The sequence below is a fragment of the Crinia signifera genome, chromosome 2 (assembly GCF_055691185.1).
Source record: "Crinia signifera chromosome 2, ASM5569118v1, whole genome shotgun sequence".
Classification (NCBI taxonomy): domain Eukaryota; kingdom Metazoa; phylum Chordata; class Amphibia; order Anura; family Myobatrachidae; genus Crinia; species Crinia signifera.
Window position 1 is genome coordinate 194,457,198 of NC_139218.1, and position 18,101 is coordinate 194,475,298.

Sequence of the window (18,101 nt, forward strand, 5' to 3'; positions counted from 1 at the left end):
CAGATACGGGATAAAAAATTCACTGTATAGACTTCAACAGGAATACCGTAGCTTCTTGGCGCCTTCCCATTAGGGAAGGAGGTGATGGCTGCCTCCACCTCCGCGGGTGGGAGTTCAGCCTCTAAGTAAGCAATAGAGGATGGGGATAGGCATGGGAGATTAACTCCGGTTAAGTATTCCTGCAATTGCAGTGGTGTAGAATGAGACCCTAGAGGTGTATAAGGAGGAATAAAAGGAGTGTAAAACTTGAGCAATGTCTGGAGTGGAGTATTTTATATATATATATATATATATATATATATATATATATATATATATATATATATATATTTTTTTTTTTTTTTTTTTTTTATTATTATTATTTTTTTCTATTTTTATTCATTTTAATCTTTCCTTTAAAGCAGGTAGAAAAAAAATCCCATTAGTTAAAATATGTCTAAATTTGTGTTGAAAATCAAATAGTCCTAAACCCTTTGAGTGGACACATCTGTGAGAGATGTGCAAAATACCCGCTAAAATTGTAATCATCGCTCACATTTGTTATATACGTTCAAATAAAAAAATGCTTTGTAAAAAAAAGATTATATTTCCTATATAAGGTAAACATTACAGGTCATTATGATGTATAAAAAGGTTTGATTGGCAATTTTCACACCATTTTTGACAAACTAAATTGGCCCTTGAAAGGGTTAAATATTTCCAAGTGACTACAGATGCTGATTCTGATAAAGCTTAATCACATATGTAATGTGAACTTACTGATCTTCCTTTAAGAAAACAAATATAAGTACAGTTCAAGGAAGAGGATTTGTTGAACGTATACAGGTGTGAGCCAAGAAATTAATAGTTACGTACTGGAAGAAGGCACCTGGTACTTGTAAAAAGATTCTGAATCACATAAGCAAACAACTGGACAAGTACACGTTTACTTTACTAAGGCACGACAGATGGCATTCACCACACAAATAGTCTACAAAACAGCCTAAGGGGCAGATGTATCAAGCTTCAAAAAGTGATAAAATGGAGAGTGATACAGTATAACATCCTGACAATCAGCTCCTGCCTGTCATATTTCAAACCCAGCCTGTGACGTGACAGGTAGGAGACGATTGGCTGGTTGTTTATCACTCTCCATTTTCCTTAGAGCATCAACACTGTAAATTGCTTTTTTCCCCACTGCCGGCAATCCAGAAATCAGGTCCTATGTCCTTCAGCTTTTAAAAAGTGAAAAAAGTAGCAAGGCCTGCAGAGACATAAGCTGGGTACACACTGAACCACTGTGTGTCTCAGCCATGCAAATGTATTATATATAACATTGTCTTACACTGGGTACCTTGGGGAAGATGTTTTAATCTGCCTATAACGTTTTGAGAATAACGAGTCCCGCTTCGCCAGCATAACGTGGAGAAGCGGGCAAATGTTATAGGCAGATGTATTAACCCCCCCCCCCCAAAGCCGATAAGGAGAGCCGTTATCCCCAGCGTGAACGGCTCTCCTTATCGTCTCCCTCGCCGCCCCGCACATGCGCACTAGCCGCCCCCCCCCCAGCCGGCTTTCTGGGCATGCGCGAGATCTCGCTAAAACCGCGAGATCTCCAGCGCAGCCCAAGCCAGACGCAGGGCTAGCGTTGTCCCCATAGTGGGGATAGGACAACGCTAGCCCTGAGCTGGCGAAACGGCCGGGGCAAATTAACGCCTTGAAGGCTGTTAATACATCGCCCCGGCCATTAATCCCTGGGGGGGATTGCAGGGACAACCACGTTAGGTGCGCTAGTAATACATTAGGATAGACGTAATCCCCCCCAGTTAACCAGCGTTAAGTGCAATTTTGCACTTAACGCTGGTTGATACATCTGCCCCCTTGTGTCTCTTAGCCAGTGAGTCAGAGGGGTAGATTTATTATAGCGGCGCCTATCGCGCCGCTATAACAGTTCCTGCTTTGCCTCATTAGCGAGGCGAAGCAGGAGGGGACACCGACAAGATCTATTAAGATCTTGCCACCGGAGTGGGGGAGCGCTAACTCCCCCCTCCGGCGATGTCCCTCCTGGAGACAGCGCATCAGTTAATACTGATGCGCGGTCTCCTCCCCCCCCCCCCCCCCCCCCCGGCCAGCTCACTGCGCATGCGCGGGATCTCGCTAGTCTCGCGAGATCCCAGCGCAGCTCAGTGCCAGCAGCAGGGACAGCGCTGTCCCTGCTGTTAGGTATAGGGCATCGCCGCCTGCAGCTGGCGAAGTCGACAGCTGCAGGCGGCGGAACGGTCAGCGATGCTGACCGTTCATAAATCTGGCAGGAGGCTGGGGCGCAGTGCAAAATATCGCCCCTGCGCTATGCCGGCGTTAGAGTAAACGCTCGGCGGGTGTGATAGATCAGGGGAAGCGCTATCCCCTGCTATAACGCACGGGGATAGCGCAGATTCCCCTGATCGCCTAGTAATAAATCTACCCCAGAGGAACTTGAAGTGGCAGACAGGACCACTGACTTAATGCTCATCATATCACTGGTTGAGAGATCTGAGGAGTCATCAGCTGGATCCCATGAAAACCACAACCCATGTTGACATGGTCATGACTTAAAGTTTGCGAATCACTGTTCTAGTCTATAAAGCTTTATCCTTTACATGACTTCATCTTTTGAATGGAATACTGAATGTTAAGACCCACAATTCACACTATTAGGACCTAAGATGATATTGGAGCATCCCAGTATTGGAAGCTACTTTCCAGTAATGGGAATCACTATACTGTACAGTCCAGCAATTCCCAGAACTAGAAAGTAGCTTCCAATATTGAGAGCCTCTAATATTATACATTTTGGGTCCTAACATTCAGTATTCCATTCAACCGATGAAGTTTGTCATGTGCTAATCAATTAAGCCGAGTATAATTAAAACAGTTATAAACATCTATTCACAATATCTGTTTGAAGTTTTAATCAATTGACCTTAGTTGTGTGCTCAAACCAGTTTTAGTACCAATCCCGAAAGCACAGAACCTGTCTTCTATTGCAGTTTGGTTGCCATGGTGATGAATGGGACCATAAAAGTTATTTCCTGGCGTCCAGTGTGATCAAGTGTCAAAAGTCACTATACTGATGAAAAACCAGGGATTCTAGTTATGGCTGACAGCTGTACAGGCAATTGCCAGTTCCCCATAAATACAAGCCTAGATCAGCTCAGCTGAATTCCATTGGACTGGCTCAGATGTGGTCACCTTTCTCCCTCTGGATATACTGGGCTGCGCCCTCTGCAGAGCTGCATGAATGACAGTGCTGGCTCAGTGTCTGTTTTACACCGACTGGCTCCGCTGGCTGTAGTGAAGGACCAAACGGAGCCATCAGGGATGTCGGTGCGGTGAGGCTGTAGTCAAACACCACTCACCTACATAATGAGTGATGTTTGAATGCAGCCTCACCGGCACACAGCTTGCTCACTTCTCCAGCCCGCTCCACCACCTCTACTGTGCTGGCTATAGAACAGAGCTATGTGAAGAAGCTTTCGTCCTGGAGGAACCCAGGCCACAGCCAGCCAGGTAAAAAGCTATGGGTATAACATGTACAGAATGAGATGGGTCTTTGATAAAACCCTGTAATATACAAAAATCAGTGACTACGTGTGTGTGTGTGTGTGTGTGTGTGTGTGTGTGTGTGTATGTATGTATGTATGTATGTGTATTAATATATCAAGCTATAAATATATGTTTCAAGATTTTAGAATATACACAATTTTTTTTAGGGAAAGTACCTATGCAGTAGCTTCTCTCTCTCCCACTGTCTATGACCTTGGGGTGAAGGCAAGGGTTAGGCATTTAGAAGGAGGGTTAGGGTTATGGTGCAGGGAGATATAGGTGGTGGGGCATGGGGTTAGGGTTAAGTACTAGTGGGGACAGAGGGTTATGCTGCGGGGAGGGAGGACAGGGAGAAGATAAACATACTTACCTGACCCTAATGGAACCCCCCAAACCCCCCATAACATTCCTGCGTTTGCCTTTGGGGGGGGGCTTCTTTTACAAATGATGTGGTCCCATAGTAGCAGCTATTGTCTAGTGATGTGGTTTCCATGCTACAGTGTCTGTGCCACAGTCTGTTATGGCTTTAGTGGTGGTGGAGGAATTTTTCGGTGGAACACAAGGACTTTGCAGCTATCGACCTAGGCTGTGAGCACTAATGCTGGTAGCACTTTTGGGAGAGCCACTACATGTTTTTGTTTTATTAATTATTATTATTAATCTACGTGGAGGAAGGAATCTAAATACACACAAAGAATTCATACTAACCTTTAGTGCCTATGTTTTACCTATTGCAGCATTTTCATGCACAGAGAAAAGCATGGCATATTATAAAACAGGTTCACCTATCGCTAATGGATATCAGGTGCCAAATGATGGGAAAAGAATCCTACGTATTTCAAAACGTATCTCTATTTTTCTCTTGATAGGGGCTACGCTGTAACTTTATATGTTTAATTGCAAATGCTGTCACCAAAAACTGCGAGTGTATTTCCAGTGGAGGGTGCATAGCTGGAAACCTATGTGCAGGTTCCACCAGGAAGCACTGTCAGAAGACGTCTCTCCCAAAGATTTCTACCAAACACCTCCCAACTTTCTTAAGGAGACCCATAAATCTGATTCTGTACCGGCAATACCCAGCTCTAACCTCAGCAGCAGACCTGGAATAGAATTAGAATATACTACACTTCCTATTAGGTCTAGCATATAATGGCAGAGATAATAAAACTCAGTCTTTTTCTTATTAAGCAATGCCCATAAGGGTGGTCTGGTAATTGTTTACAGCCTTCAGTGCACCTCAAATACTTTCTTTTGAGGTTTCCTCTGCATGAAGAAAGTGAGAGGACAAATGAAATACAAGGGTTCCTATGAAGTTCTACAATGCTTTGGTAGGTGCTTCATTCCCCTGTCTGCAGATCCTCCAGAAATTGCTGGTCCTACAGCCAATGAAGCTACTTCTTCAAGCATAGCTTTGGGTTACTGCCCTATCCAGTTTCCCGTTAAAAACTGCCACAGCTGCTAGAATGCGGGAAACCCAATGTGCATAACTGCATAGTACGAAGCAAGCCAATGGCCTTAAAATGACAAATGAACAAGCTCACATACTGCTCTTAGCTACAATTTTAAGTATATTCATTTATTTATATATGGTAATCATTTTATAATGAAAAAAAAAAAACTAACTTTTGCTTTATATCAAAATTTAAATAGAAACATTGGGTGAGATTTAATAGGATGAGAGATTCAGAAAGTGAGAGATTTGGTGAGAAATCTCCAGTTTTTTTAAAGCGGCAATCCTTTACACTTCAAAAGCAAACTGGTTTAGCAGTGAAATGATTGCCGCTTTAAAAAAACTGGAGATTTCTCACCAAATCTCTCACTTTCTGAATCTCTCATCCTATTAAATCTCACCCATTATATTAGTGTACAAGGCCCTATAACTTGCCTGCTCACGCAATGATCTATCTATTAAGCAGAATATAATAATTTTGCAAACAAAAAAAACATTGGTACTCTTTACCTAGATGGGCGCCAGCGATTGAAATCGCGGGCGTCGGGGGTAAAAATCGCGGGCATCGCGGGTAAATCGGGATGCCCGCGATTTTCCCATAGGGAACAATGTTAAAAAGGCTGATTGACCGCGATTTTACTGTTAAATGCCTCAATGGACCCGATTTGGCCATAGGAATCAATGTTAAATGGGCCACAGAGCCCAAATAGGCACAATTAACCCTTAAATGTCCCCCCCAATTTTTAACGCCACCCCACGATCCACGCCAACCCGAAGCGTGGCGAGCGCAGCGAGCCCGCGAGGGGCGGCGGTACGCGTCCTCCGACCTTTTCATGCCCTACTATCCACTAGGGCGTGGAGTGAGAATAGAATAGTGTGGCGAGCGCAGCGAGCCACCGAGCCCGAAGCGTGGCGAGCCCCGCGAGGGGACGCGGATACCTTCACAGGTGTCGGCGTCGCCACGGACACCTGTGAAGCCCGCGAGGGGACGCGTATAACTGTGAAGGTATCCGCGTCCCCTCGCGGGGCTCGCCACGCTTCGGGCTCGGTGGCTCGCTGCGCTCGCCACACTATTATATTCTCACTCCACGCCCTAGTGGATAGTAGGGCATGAAAAGGTCGGAGGACGCGTACCGCCGCCCCTCGCGGGCTCGCTGCGCTCGCCACGCTTCGGGTTGGCGTGGATCGTGGGGTGGCGTTAAAAATTTGGGGGGACATTTAAGGGTTAATGGGCTCTGTGGCCCATTTAACATTGATTCCTATGGCCAAATCGGGTCCATTGAGCCATTTAACAGTAAAATCGGGTCCATCGGGCCTTTTAACATTGATTCCTATGGTAAATCGGGAGCATCGCGTCGCGGGCATCGCGGGTACATTTATGGCCGGCCGCGACGCGACCGACACGATTTCCATGTTTAACATGGGTTTCAATGGGAAATCGCGGGCATCGCGTCGGTCGCGTCCAGACATAAATGTACCCGCGATGACCGCGACGGGCGCCCAACTAAGTAAAGAGTACCAAAACATTTGACTCTACTTATTGCATAAAAAAATAAACAAACAAAAAAACAAAAACCCAGTGTCTTTGGCTTCCGTTTAATGCTGCTTTCTCACTGCAGAAACGGTAGTGTTAAATGGGACTTTAAAACGTGTCTAGCCTGAATCCCCTTTCCCACTGCATGTTGTAAATGGTATATTATACCGTTTTTGTACCATTCGCATTAAACCTGTTTTGAAAGGTACCAAAACGGTAATTCACCAGTTATGTACCACGTGTCCCTTGGTACCTGTCCGGCAAATGGTACCTGGCACCTGGTACCCCCACTCCCCCCCCCATCCCCTGGTACCTGCCAGCTGGTTCCCCCACTCATCGCCCCCCCCGCCCTGGTACCTGGCACCCCCCTCCCCCTTCCCTGGTACCTAACAGCAATCCATCCGGGCAGCGGGGCAGTGCAGTAGGCAGTAGCATGCCAGGGCTCCTAGTCGGCAGGTCCCCCACTGATGCAGGAGCATGATTCAGGAGCAGGCTGCAGCTGGTGCACAGACAGCGGGGGCACTGGGGATCCGGGCAGGTCCGTGCTCAGGAGGAGGAAGCGGATGAAGCGGGTCCATTAGGAGATTATCATTTCATCGGCGGTGGTCCCTGCCGCGAATGGGAAATAGCGGGCCCGAAAATCACATATGCGCATATCTAGTGAGCAGCTAATTAAATATGCGCATATTTAATGAACAGCTCTGCTATTTCCCATTCGCTGCAGGGAACCCCGATGAAATGACAATCTCCTAATGGACCCGCTTCCTCCTCCTGGGCACGGACCGCGCTGCCCGGATCTCCAGTGCCTGCCTGTGCACCAGCTGCAGCCTCCTCCTGCATCAAACTCCTGCATGATGCTTTCATGCATCAGTCTGGGACCTGCGGACTAGGAGGCCTGGAATGCCTGCTGCCTACTCTGCTGCCCGGATGGATCGCATCCAGGTTCCAGGGGAGGAGGTACCATATGCAAGGTACCGGGGGGAAGGGGGAGGGGTACCAGCTGCAAGGTACCAGGGGAGGAGAGGGAGGCAAGGACAGGTACCAGGGGAGGGTAAAGACTAGTGTGGGATCTTAAATACCGTTTCAGAGCCATTCTCACTGCATAAAAAACGGCTCTGAAACGTGTAGTACTCTGCTTTTTAAGCGTTTTGAAATACCGGTTATCTTTAACCGGTAAATCAACTCTGGCACTTTCCCACTGCAGCCTTAAGGGCCCTACATACGCAGAGATGTGTGCCAGAGATACATAACGGGAGATTCAGCACAAGAGATTTCACTCTTGTGGCTCATTTCAGACAATGAGCCACATACAGAGAGATTTGTGTCAGAGATTCAAATTGGGAGATTCAGCACGGGAGATTTCAAATCTGTCACAGAAAGTGAAGAAACGTTGGTGGTACAGTGGGAACGGACATAAAAAAAATACTTACCAAGTCCGGGGTCCAGCGTCTCGTCCTGTCATAGACAATAATTTTGTAAAATAAAAAATGGCATGGGGTCCCCCCCCCAGGCATGACCAGCCCCGGGCTTTTTGAGTGGTCCTGGTTCCCAAAATCCAGAGGACAAAGTGCGTGGGGTCCCCCGGATCTTGGGGACCAGCACCAGGCTCTTGAGCTGGCCCTGGTTTCCAAAATACGGGGGACAAAATGAATAGGGGTCCCCCATATTTTGGAGACCAGCACCAGGCTCCACTAGCAGGGGGTGTAATGCCATAGCCAGGGGACACGCTTGATGGTGTCCCGTGGCCAAAGCATTACCCACCCTAACTAGTCAGCCCAGGCCGGGAGTTTTTGGGGAGGTGGGGACCCCCCAAATAAGGGGGTCCCCCCTCTCCAGGGCACCCCAGGCCTGGGCTGCAGCCCGGGGCTATCCCCTGCACCCCTGGGCGGTGGGTGCAGGGTTGATAGCTTAACAATAATATTGTCTTTTACAGTAGGACTACAGGTCCAAGCAAGCCTGCCCCACATGCTGGCACTTGGGAGAACCACAGGTACCAGCATGTGGGGCATTAAAGGCCAGTCGGTACCTATAGCCCCCCTGTAAAGGAAATATTTAAATAAAACACAAACACAGATGTTTTAGTATTTTATTAACTGCATCTGGTCTTCACCCAGGGGGGCTCCTGCCCCCCCCCCCCCCAGGGCTTCTGCGGTGTCTTCACCTGGGGGCAGCGGCCCCCTAAGCTCTTTTGCATGGCCGCTGCCTCCCAGGGCTTCTGCCGCATCATCTGTGTTCTTCACCTGGGGGGCGGCGGCCTTTTAAGCTCTTTTGCATTGGCCGCGCCTCCCAGGACTTCGGGAGCTCTTCTCTCCTCCTCCGCCGTCGGACTGACTGCCCCTACCCTGTCTCGAGCTGGCTAATATAGCCAGCTCGAGGGGGCGGGGCAATGACGCGGCGAGCCGTGATTGGCTGGCCGCGGCCATTTTGAAATTTGAATTTTTTTTTTTTAAACATTTCTTCCCGATGCCACCGCGCTACCACCCCGCTGCCGCCGAGAGGAGAGGTGAGGTGGGGGTGAAGAGGTGAGGTGGGGGTGGCGAGGGGGGTCAGGGGTGGCGGCAGCGGCAGGGGTGGCGGCGGCGGCGGGTTCTGCCATGTCTGCAGTCGCTCGCCCTGCTCATCTGCCCGCAGCCACACATGCGGGAGATGAGCAGGAGCTTTCTGAGCGACTGCTCTGAATTGAACAGCCCGTCCGTTCTGAATCTATGACAGATTCAGAACGGCGGGTGCGCGCATGTAAATCGCTGTGTGGGCTATATACACAGCGATTTACATGCATTTTCATGCATTTTCTGAGCGATTTGTTAGAATCGCTCAGAAAATGCCTGAATATCGTGCTGTATGTGGGGCCCTTTAAACATTTTAAAATGTGAAAAAAACGGCAATATACTGTTTAACAAGTACAGTGTGAAAGGGGTATTACAGACACATTGAACAAGTCAGATAAACATGTGTATCAAACTATGGGGCAGATGTATTAAGCCTTAACAAGAGATAAATGCAAGGGTGATAAGAAGAGATAAACGTCCAGCCAATCACCTCCTCACTGACTTTTTTCAAACACAGCCTGTAACATGTCAGTTAGCAGGTGATTGGCTGGATGTTTATCTCTCTTTATCACCCTTGGATTTATCTCTTGTTAAAGCTTAATACATCTGCCCCAATGTATCCAATCAGCAATGTTTGTTTCCCTTTACTACATGCAACATAGATTCTTATTCCAGTTAGTATTCCATGAAATGTTTTTCTTGTAATATCCAAGCATCCCAAAAGCTCCTCCAACACCCAGATTTCATACCTGAAGGTGTAATTACCAGGTACCAGGTTGGTCAGCGTTAAAACAGCCGTGTCTGCTTTGATCTTTTCTTCTCTTAGAGGACCCTTCAGCTCCTCCCAGTGGTAACTGACAATTTTTTCATCATCGGTGCTCTCTGATAACACAGGGATAGTATTTTATCAGCCATATAGTGTGTACCTGTTAGATGCTTTACACAGAGCACATTTTGTATTTAATAATACAAGCATTACAGCACAAGCCTATTCATTTCAATAGTTGAAAGCAGTCCATTCTTCACTTCAGTGTAACCATCACAATTGTAAGAGAACAAGAGATGTTACTGCTTTCACTCATATTGCGGTTATTCAAAAACAGCTGAATAGCAAATTGTTATGTCAATATGATAGATCCGCTATTATACCTAGTGACATACTGGCCTTGCAGATACTTTATACGCATGAATGGACTTCTAAGTAGTCTGTCAGTAGCAACAATAACTTCTCACTTCATTACAGAACCCATTTCTGTGTGTACTTTTAGGGTTGCACTTAAGATGCGATATTTTGAACCTTGTTGATCATTTTGGCCCTTCTAAACTATATTGTTTACAATATCGGCCAGTGTGTATGCAATGAACATTGCGTGCTCCCACAGATCGTTAACCTGGGTTTCTGGCGTCTGCACATGCAGCTCAATTTTGGCTGTATTGTTCACAAAAAGCTGCATTTTATTAAACAATAGCTAGCTCTTTATCGTTTGTCCGTGACACTGGTAAGTGCAAGGGAAACTGTTCAGCAATATAATTTACTGAAAACATCATCTAGTGTGTATGGGTCTTTGGTGCAGAGGGAACGGTTACCTGTAATCTTGTAATGCGTAAGATGTACCCATAAATTAGCCTTGAAATATTTGGTCCGTCCTGGACCAAAGATTTCAGGCAAGCGCACATCTTTACCAAAGATTTTTCTTAAGATCCGGTGTGCGTTCCTATGGATCTTTTGTTAAAGCTTCTGATCTTTTGTGCAGCACGTAAGATCAGAAGATTCAGCTAAAGATCCACGGGAGCGCGCATCGGACCGAAATCGGCCGATTTTCGAACGATTATCGGTAAACATCGGACAATATATTGGCCGATTTATCGGAAATCGGACAATCGGCCCAAAAATCGTTCTAGTGTGTGGGCACCTTTAGAGACCCATGTTTACAGGCTTGGCTATCCATTAGGAAATAGCCTGATCCTTGATAAATTGTAAATACTGCAAGTGCATTAATGATAATGTACTAGAATAATAAGAGCAATGGACTGTGACATATAATTCAAGTGCACAATCTAGAACCTGACCCCTAGGGGACAGTGGGGCCCACAAGGTTTTTTTTTGCCTGCGCTACTGTGGGCCAGTCCAGCCAACTAGCTGACTTGAAACAGTTTAAACTTCATTATACAAAAATGAAGAACAATTTCATAAAGGAAACTGGGCACTTCTGGATACTTACGGCTACCATCAATCACTGTGGAAGTGGTGGGTAATGAAACTTCCAAATAGCGAGGTGACACAATGGCTACAGGAGGCTGGTTTACTCTAGGCTCTGTAAGAGTAAGAAGTTATATGTAACATAAAATGATGTACAAATTAAGTCAAGGGTTGAAAGCTAGCAAATATGAAGTTACTGTCTTACCTGGTTTGACGGTGACATTCACAAACCCCTCTCCATGCGCATTATCACCATCCACAATGACCTTAAACTCATAGAGACCTGCTGTGAGCTTGAAGAGTAAAACAAACTTATGTTATAGGTCAAAGCAGAAACGCCTATTATTCCATTTATTATTAGAAACACTACAAAACCTACTAATCTTATGTACTACTATTACAGAATAACGAGAAGAAACATTTATGTCACTAACACCCCGTTACCCCATGAGTCTCTCATTATATTTTAGGGGTGGCGGATGACCTCCCGACAGTCAGTACAGAGACGTCAGAATTCCAACTGTTAAAAGCACGACTGTCGGGATCCCGACTGACAGGGGCTATTCTCCCTTTTGTGGGTCGATGCTGCCCTTAGACGAAGACTAGAACCGGTGGTGAGCACAGGGGCTTTTTTTGCACTTGCCCCACTGTCTGAGTACCGGCAGTCGGAATTCCACTGTCATCTAATCAACGTCAGACCCCATAACACACCCATATTTTTATGTATCACGAAGTGAAAAAAGTTAGCAAGAATTGTTCAGAGTACAACATTAAAATCAATATCTGTTGCTGTGCTTTATGTATTAGGTTCCGACTGAACATAACTGCATGTCTTCATAGATTAAATGGAGGTTACGTGTGGCTTTATAGAAGTAAAAATATGTATACAGGATTAACAGACCCTATGGTAGATTCTAACTGTATATTATAAAGATAGAATAAGTTAAAATAAAGACACATCTATTATAATACGCACTAAGACACACTCTTGTAATCTCCTTCAACACACAACCACAATCTTCAACATCACTGTTGACGTAATAAGGTCATTTATTAAAAAAAAGAAAAAGGAGGGATGAGAGAGTCTTGCTCATGTAAGCTAACAGTCTAAGGAAAAAACACTGCTAGTACCTCCATTGGGTTGACCAAATTTAGGTCTACATGCATTGGGTTGACCACAAAAGGTCGACACCTAAAATAGGTTGACATGGCTAAGATCTACAGGGTTGGAAGGTAACACAGGCATTGGTCAAAAGGTTGACATGAGTTTTTCAAGGTTTTTTTTGTCCCAAATGTTGACATAGTCGACATGGACATCGTCTACTAGTGCTTGGTAGCACAGGAGCACTTCTGCAGGCGGGGAGTCAGCACCAGTGGTGAGTGCAAATTTACTAAGATGAGAGTTCTATTAAAGATGGGATGTTGACAATAGCAAACAATCAGATTCCTATGATATTCTAGAAAGTGCTAAATAAAGAAGTAGAATCTGATTGGTTGCTATGGGCAACATCCCATCTTTAATAGGACTCCCATCATAGTAAATGTACCCACTGGAGTTTGGATTACCATAGGTGTTGTGTGGCAATTGATGTCACCATGTCCAGGGCTGTAGTGATTCTATTGTTATAGAAAGAGGGCAGGATAACTTATTAACAGAAAGAGACCATTGTTATAAGTGAGGATGGAAGGAGGATGAAGGTCATTTTTAGAAGACACAGTCTCATCACCTTCTACTAATCAGGCTTAATCAGGGTCTACTAATACATAGGAATTAATGAGAGGTAAGTGTCATGCGTCTAACACACAGATTTCACAATACAGCTTCATGCTGCTAACTAATGCACACATTTCCCTCTCTCGTTCTAATACACATCTCCTTCACCAAATACACAGCATCCTATCATATCCCAGCATTTCCTAATGCTACACATAAATTGAGACAGGCATGTAGAAAATACATACAGAAATGAACTTGTATTTCTAGCCAATAAAAACAAAAATATCAGGGACAGATTCAATTAAATGAGATATAGCTTGTACATTGTAGGTTGTCTCTTCTCCCAGGTAAAGTGCCCTCAGCTATTCAATTAGAGACTTACAAACATCCCAAAGGCAGCAGTTATTGCCAGTATCTGCTGGCAATAGTGGCGTCCATATGTGGAAGTGATCTGTACTAGATATCTGTGCATACAGGTATGCGATAGATAGATAGTGTCTAAATAGACACTCAATAGGTGGACACCAAATGGTCGACATGCGCTAGAGGTTGACATCGATAAAAAGTCAACATAAGCAAAAGGTTGACATGCTTTTTTGGGGGGCGGGGCCTTTTTCATACTTTGCCATTTCAAATCAAAGTCCACGAGGATAGTATAGTGATTGAAAGCCATGCAAGGGTACGTGGTACTCTAATATGGGGTCCCCATGACAAAATGTACCAAATTGGCACAAAAAACTCCATGAAGAACAGTCTATGACTTTGTACATGACGACCATTTGGTGTCTACCTACACACTGTCTACAATTTAGACTGTAACCATCCATACATTACTGTTCACTAGCCAGCAGTAATCTTGTGCTCTGTTACAGAATGATTCCTCACCTTTGAAAGCTTGAGTGACTGGGAATGCTTCCCTTCCATCTCCCCGCTGTAATCAGTAGGATGTGTTATCAGCCTCCAGTCATATGTATATACCTTTCCTGAACATAACGATATACATAAATATTTCTGGTATAAAATCAATGCAGGTTAATATTGTGAATACACATTACACTTTTATTTGAAACTTTGTGATATTATTTTTGTTGAAAAGCAAATTTGAGTACTTTTAACAGCTAATTTCCCCAATCCCCCAACAAATGTTTAATCCTCAACGAATGTTGATCAACGGATCTTAGTTCAAGACATAGTCAGGGAATCGCGTCTTTGATTTATGGGGCCCTTACTATTTATTGCACACTTTCAAAAAAACGAATGCGAGTTCATTGGAGCAATACGAGTTTAGATTTACGAATACAATTTCCACAACAAAAAAAAGTAATCCACTACTACAATCTCTTTTAAGAGGTCTATCTGGAAAACAATATAAGAAAGAAAAGAAATGTTGTGGTGTAGTGCACCAAAAGAAAATTAAGATTTAATCGCTATTAATCAGTGGCGGCTTGTACCTTATCAGGGGAGGGGGGCTGCCTCTGGCCGAATCGGGGGTGCCGCGATTCAGGCACCCCTGTCACCGCTGCCTCCCATCCCGGTGCCTGTGTGCTGCGATGATTGACTGGAGCCGGGACTGGCGCATGAGCAGTACACAGGTGTACCGCGCATGCAGCCAACTTCTATGGGCTGCTTGGGCAACAGCCCATAGAAGCAATCTTGGTCCCGGCACCTGTACAATGTAAGTTACAGGCACCGGGACCAGCGCGTGCAGTACCTATATAGGTACTGCGCATGCGCATCTGCCGTTTTTTTCACAGCAGCCCGCACAAAGGCATCCCAGAGGGAGGCAACGCCTCCCAATGGAACTGCCTTTGTGACTGGCAGGTCAGACTTCCAATTGGAAGTCACTTCCAGACACAGTGAAGTTTAAATGAGAAGGAGATAATATTTTTTATAACATGTTCAAGCAAATAACATAATCCTTAATGACAATGAAAGTTATACTTATATATTGCCTGGACTGGCATAAATCCAGCCTTTGTTAACTCTTCAAGGTTCTGGGCAATACCCTCCTCCCCCCCTCCCTCAGGACCCTATCCCACCCTTTTATTGTAATTAATATGTGGGCTTGACTCTTTTTTATTTATTTTATTATTATTATTGTGTTTTATTATTTTATTGTTAGTTGACTAGATTTAGTATTTTACATATTTCTATTTTGAGCTGCTATGAACACTGCTTTGTTGTTATTTTTTGATTGTTGCATTGTATGTCAACTATTTTGACAAATAAAAAGAGAAACTTATAAATTACAACTCTGTAGCTGTTAGGAAAAGAAAAATATAACACACAATGTATTTGTATTTAGTTACAAAGAAAATAGCAATAGTTACAACAGTGGACCTCAGAACTAATGGAGGTTTCTGTAACTGCCAGAGTAGCTATTCAGGTTTACTTTTGTCTGTGAGCCCTTTTGATTGATCTGTATTTCTATGCTGATGATTTAAACAGTATGGAAAAGAGAAATCATTTAGTCATGTTCCCAAAGATACTGAATAGAATTCCTTTTAGGGACACTACAGTACTGACTGAATTCCCTTTATTACCAGGATGACAAAAAGATCAGAAAGAGAAAAAGTAATTTTTTTTCAGATAATCTTTGCCAGGGGTTTATTTTCTGTATCCTCTCCCTTTCCGTGGTTAATGGAACAAAATATTTTCAATAAAACCTAATGAAGGAGAATAAAAAAAAAAAAAAAAAGAGAAAAAGTAGACAAAAAATAAAGGAAACAAGAGTAACATGAGAAGATCAGTAGTTTTGAGCACTGATTTGAGATTCCAGCAGGAGTTTCCCATATGCATTCAGGAAGAATACAGAGTACAAGACAAATGCTATGAAATAATAAACAAAAGCACTGATACATAAGACTGTAATATATGCGATACAACTGCGATGTGTGCAGAGCAATCTGTGCGGAACAGTGTTTTACCTATATAATGGCAAATATACATGTATATAAAATGTGAAATTATTTTATGAAGTATACAGTTAGTTATTGTGTAACTGTAATGTATTTTAGTTATTAACAGTTATTATAGCCCTCATATTCCCCGGAACTTTACAGATAACATTTAATCAATCACTTAGACCCAGACACATGTAATTTAAAGATATTTATCTTTTCATGTCTCAGTTCCTGTTTTAATTAAGCAATGATATTTATCTCAGTTTATGATAGAACATGGCACAGCAGGAGCCCATATAGTGCATATAAATAATAATAAAAAAATGATAATGGGACTGATTCTGGTTCACTCAAAAGCACATTCTCTCTCTAATGGACTAAACCATGTGCACTGCAGGTGGGGCAGATGTAACACGTGCAGAGAGAGTTAGATTTGGGTGGGGTATGTACTTCAAACTAATTTACTACATTGCAGTGTAGAAATAAAGCAGCCAGTATTTACCCAGCACAGAAACAAAATAACACTCAGATCGAACTCTCTGCACGTTACATCTGCCCCACCTGCAGTGCACATGGTTTTGTCCATTAGAGAATTTGCTTTTGTGAGTGAACCAGAATCGGGCCAAACATGTATTGTACTATTAATAACAATCAACACCTAGAGAAGGGTATTGTTTGACTTGTACAAGAATACAAAAGAATATACAGTACAAATAGTTTCAGCAAATTATATAATTAGGGAATAGTTTAATTTATTTCTTCAGTAATTGCAGGGCTTGAGAATCATGTAATAAGATGAAATTGGAGCCGCTTCCAAAGCAGCATAAAATAGGTATTTATTGATAACAATGCTGCTGCTGCACTTTGAATATCTTCCACATGGAGAAATTATGTCATTATAATGCTCTCTTATTGCTTTATGAAGCAGCATTACACACTGTGCATACTATATGTGTATTGGCTGACAGACACGGGGAAATTTACTAAAGGAAATTTGTAAAAAAAATAGGTGTATTTGTATCCAGAAATACACTTATTTTTGACATTTACTATCCGGAAAATACGGCAATTCATATTCGTATTGATGTGCTATCAATACGACTACGAATTGCCGTATTTTCGGGATAGTAAATGTCAAAAATAAGTGTATTTCTGGATACAAATACACCTATTTTTTTACAAATTTCCTTTAGTAAATTTCCCCCACAATGTCTAAGTCGACACCATATGATCGACATGGTCAAAAGGTAGAGACAAACAAAATGTCAATGTAAGTTTTTGTGATTATTTTAATTTCTTGACATAGTACAACTAATTGGGGGTCCACATGCTGAGGTGTCCACATTTGACAACCAAAAATGTAAAAACAGGTATATCAACCTTTTCTGTGTCGACTTTTGCTTGTGTCAACACTTTTCTCGTGTTGACCTTGTGAAGGTTGACTTTTTGGTGCCAACCTAGATAATGCTGACCTAATATACAACACCCATATATCCAGAGTTTAAAAGGGGTTAGACAGCAGCTCCTTTAGTTAGCCAGCTATGTAGCACATTGGTAGAGAACTGATATGAGCTGGTAGTATACTACACTGGAGTGTGGAACGCCTCAATCACTTCTGCAGAAGCAGGGGAGCTGCTAGTCCGATATAGGTCCAAAAATAGAAAAGATTTAGGGAAACACTGATGTGTTTTAAAAGCCATGCAATGTTTGTATTCAGACACAAGAATTAATGGTATTACCTTCAGGAGGCTCAGGAAGGACAAAAGCATTCAGCTGGACAGCGTTGCTAGGCAGAGTAATGTCGACGCTGTCCCCAGCAGACACCACAAGCTTGTTTGTTACTAGAGAAAAACAGAATATACATTTAATTCATATTTATAATACAAGCCTTTCAGGAACCTGTGCTTATGTAACAACACTAGCAAATATTCCAGTTTACTGTCTGCTTAAAAGGAACTCACATGGGTCATGAATGGGGAGCCACACAGATGCGCTGGTTCTCTATCCAACATACAGATTGAAAAATGGATTATAGATCTAAAGAGGCCCACACACGGAGAGATTTGCTGAGCGTTCTGAGCTAGACACAATGTGTCAGCGTTGTGTGCTGAGCAACCCATCAGGGCCAGAACGCTGGCTCTGACCGGCGATTAAGGGCATGCTGGATATTAATCGACGGGTGAT

At 43.6% G+C, this 18,101-nt stretch overlaps 1 protein-coding gene across 2 annotated transcripts in view; it reads right to left on the bottom strand.

Annotated features, from left to right (window-relative positions):
- Nucleotides 1-18,101, bottom strand: part of KIAA0319L (KIAA0319 like) — a 133,544-nt gene that overhangs the window by 47,945 nt on the left and 67,498 nt on the right. For both annotated transcript variants that reach the window (XM_083173490.1, XM_083173491.1), the window contains 5 exons: nt 17,657-17,758; nt 13,900-13,997; nt 11,503-11,590; nt 11,320-11,412; nt 9,847-9,979 (listed from right to left, as the gene is read on the bottom strand). In XM_083173490.1, the coding sequence (XP_083029616.1) occupies nt 9,847-9,979; nt 11,320-11,412; nt 11,503-11,590; nt 13,900-13,997; nt 17,657-17,758 (514 nt within the window). The remainder of the gene's footprint in view (nt 1-9,846; nt 9,980-11,319; nt 11,413-11,502; nt 11,591-13,899; nt 13,998-17,656; nt 17,759-18,101) is intronic.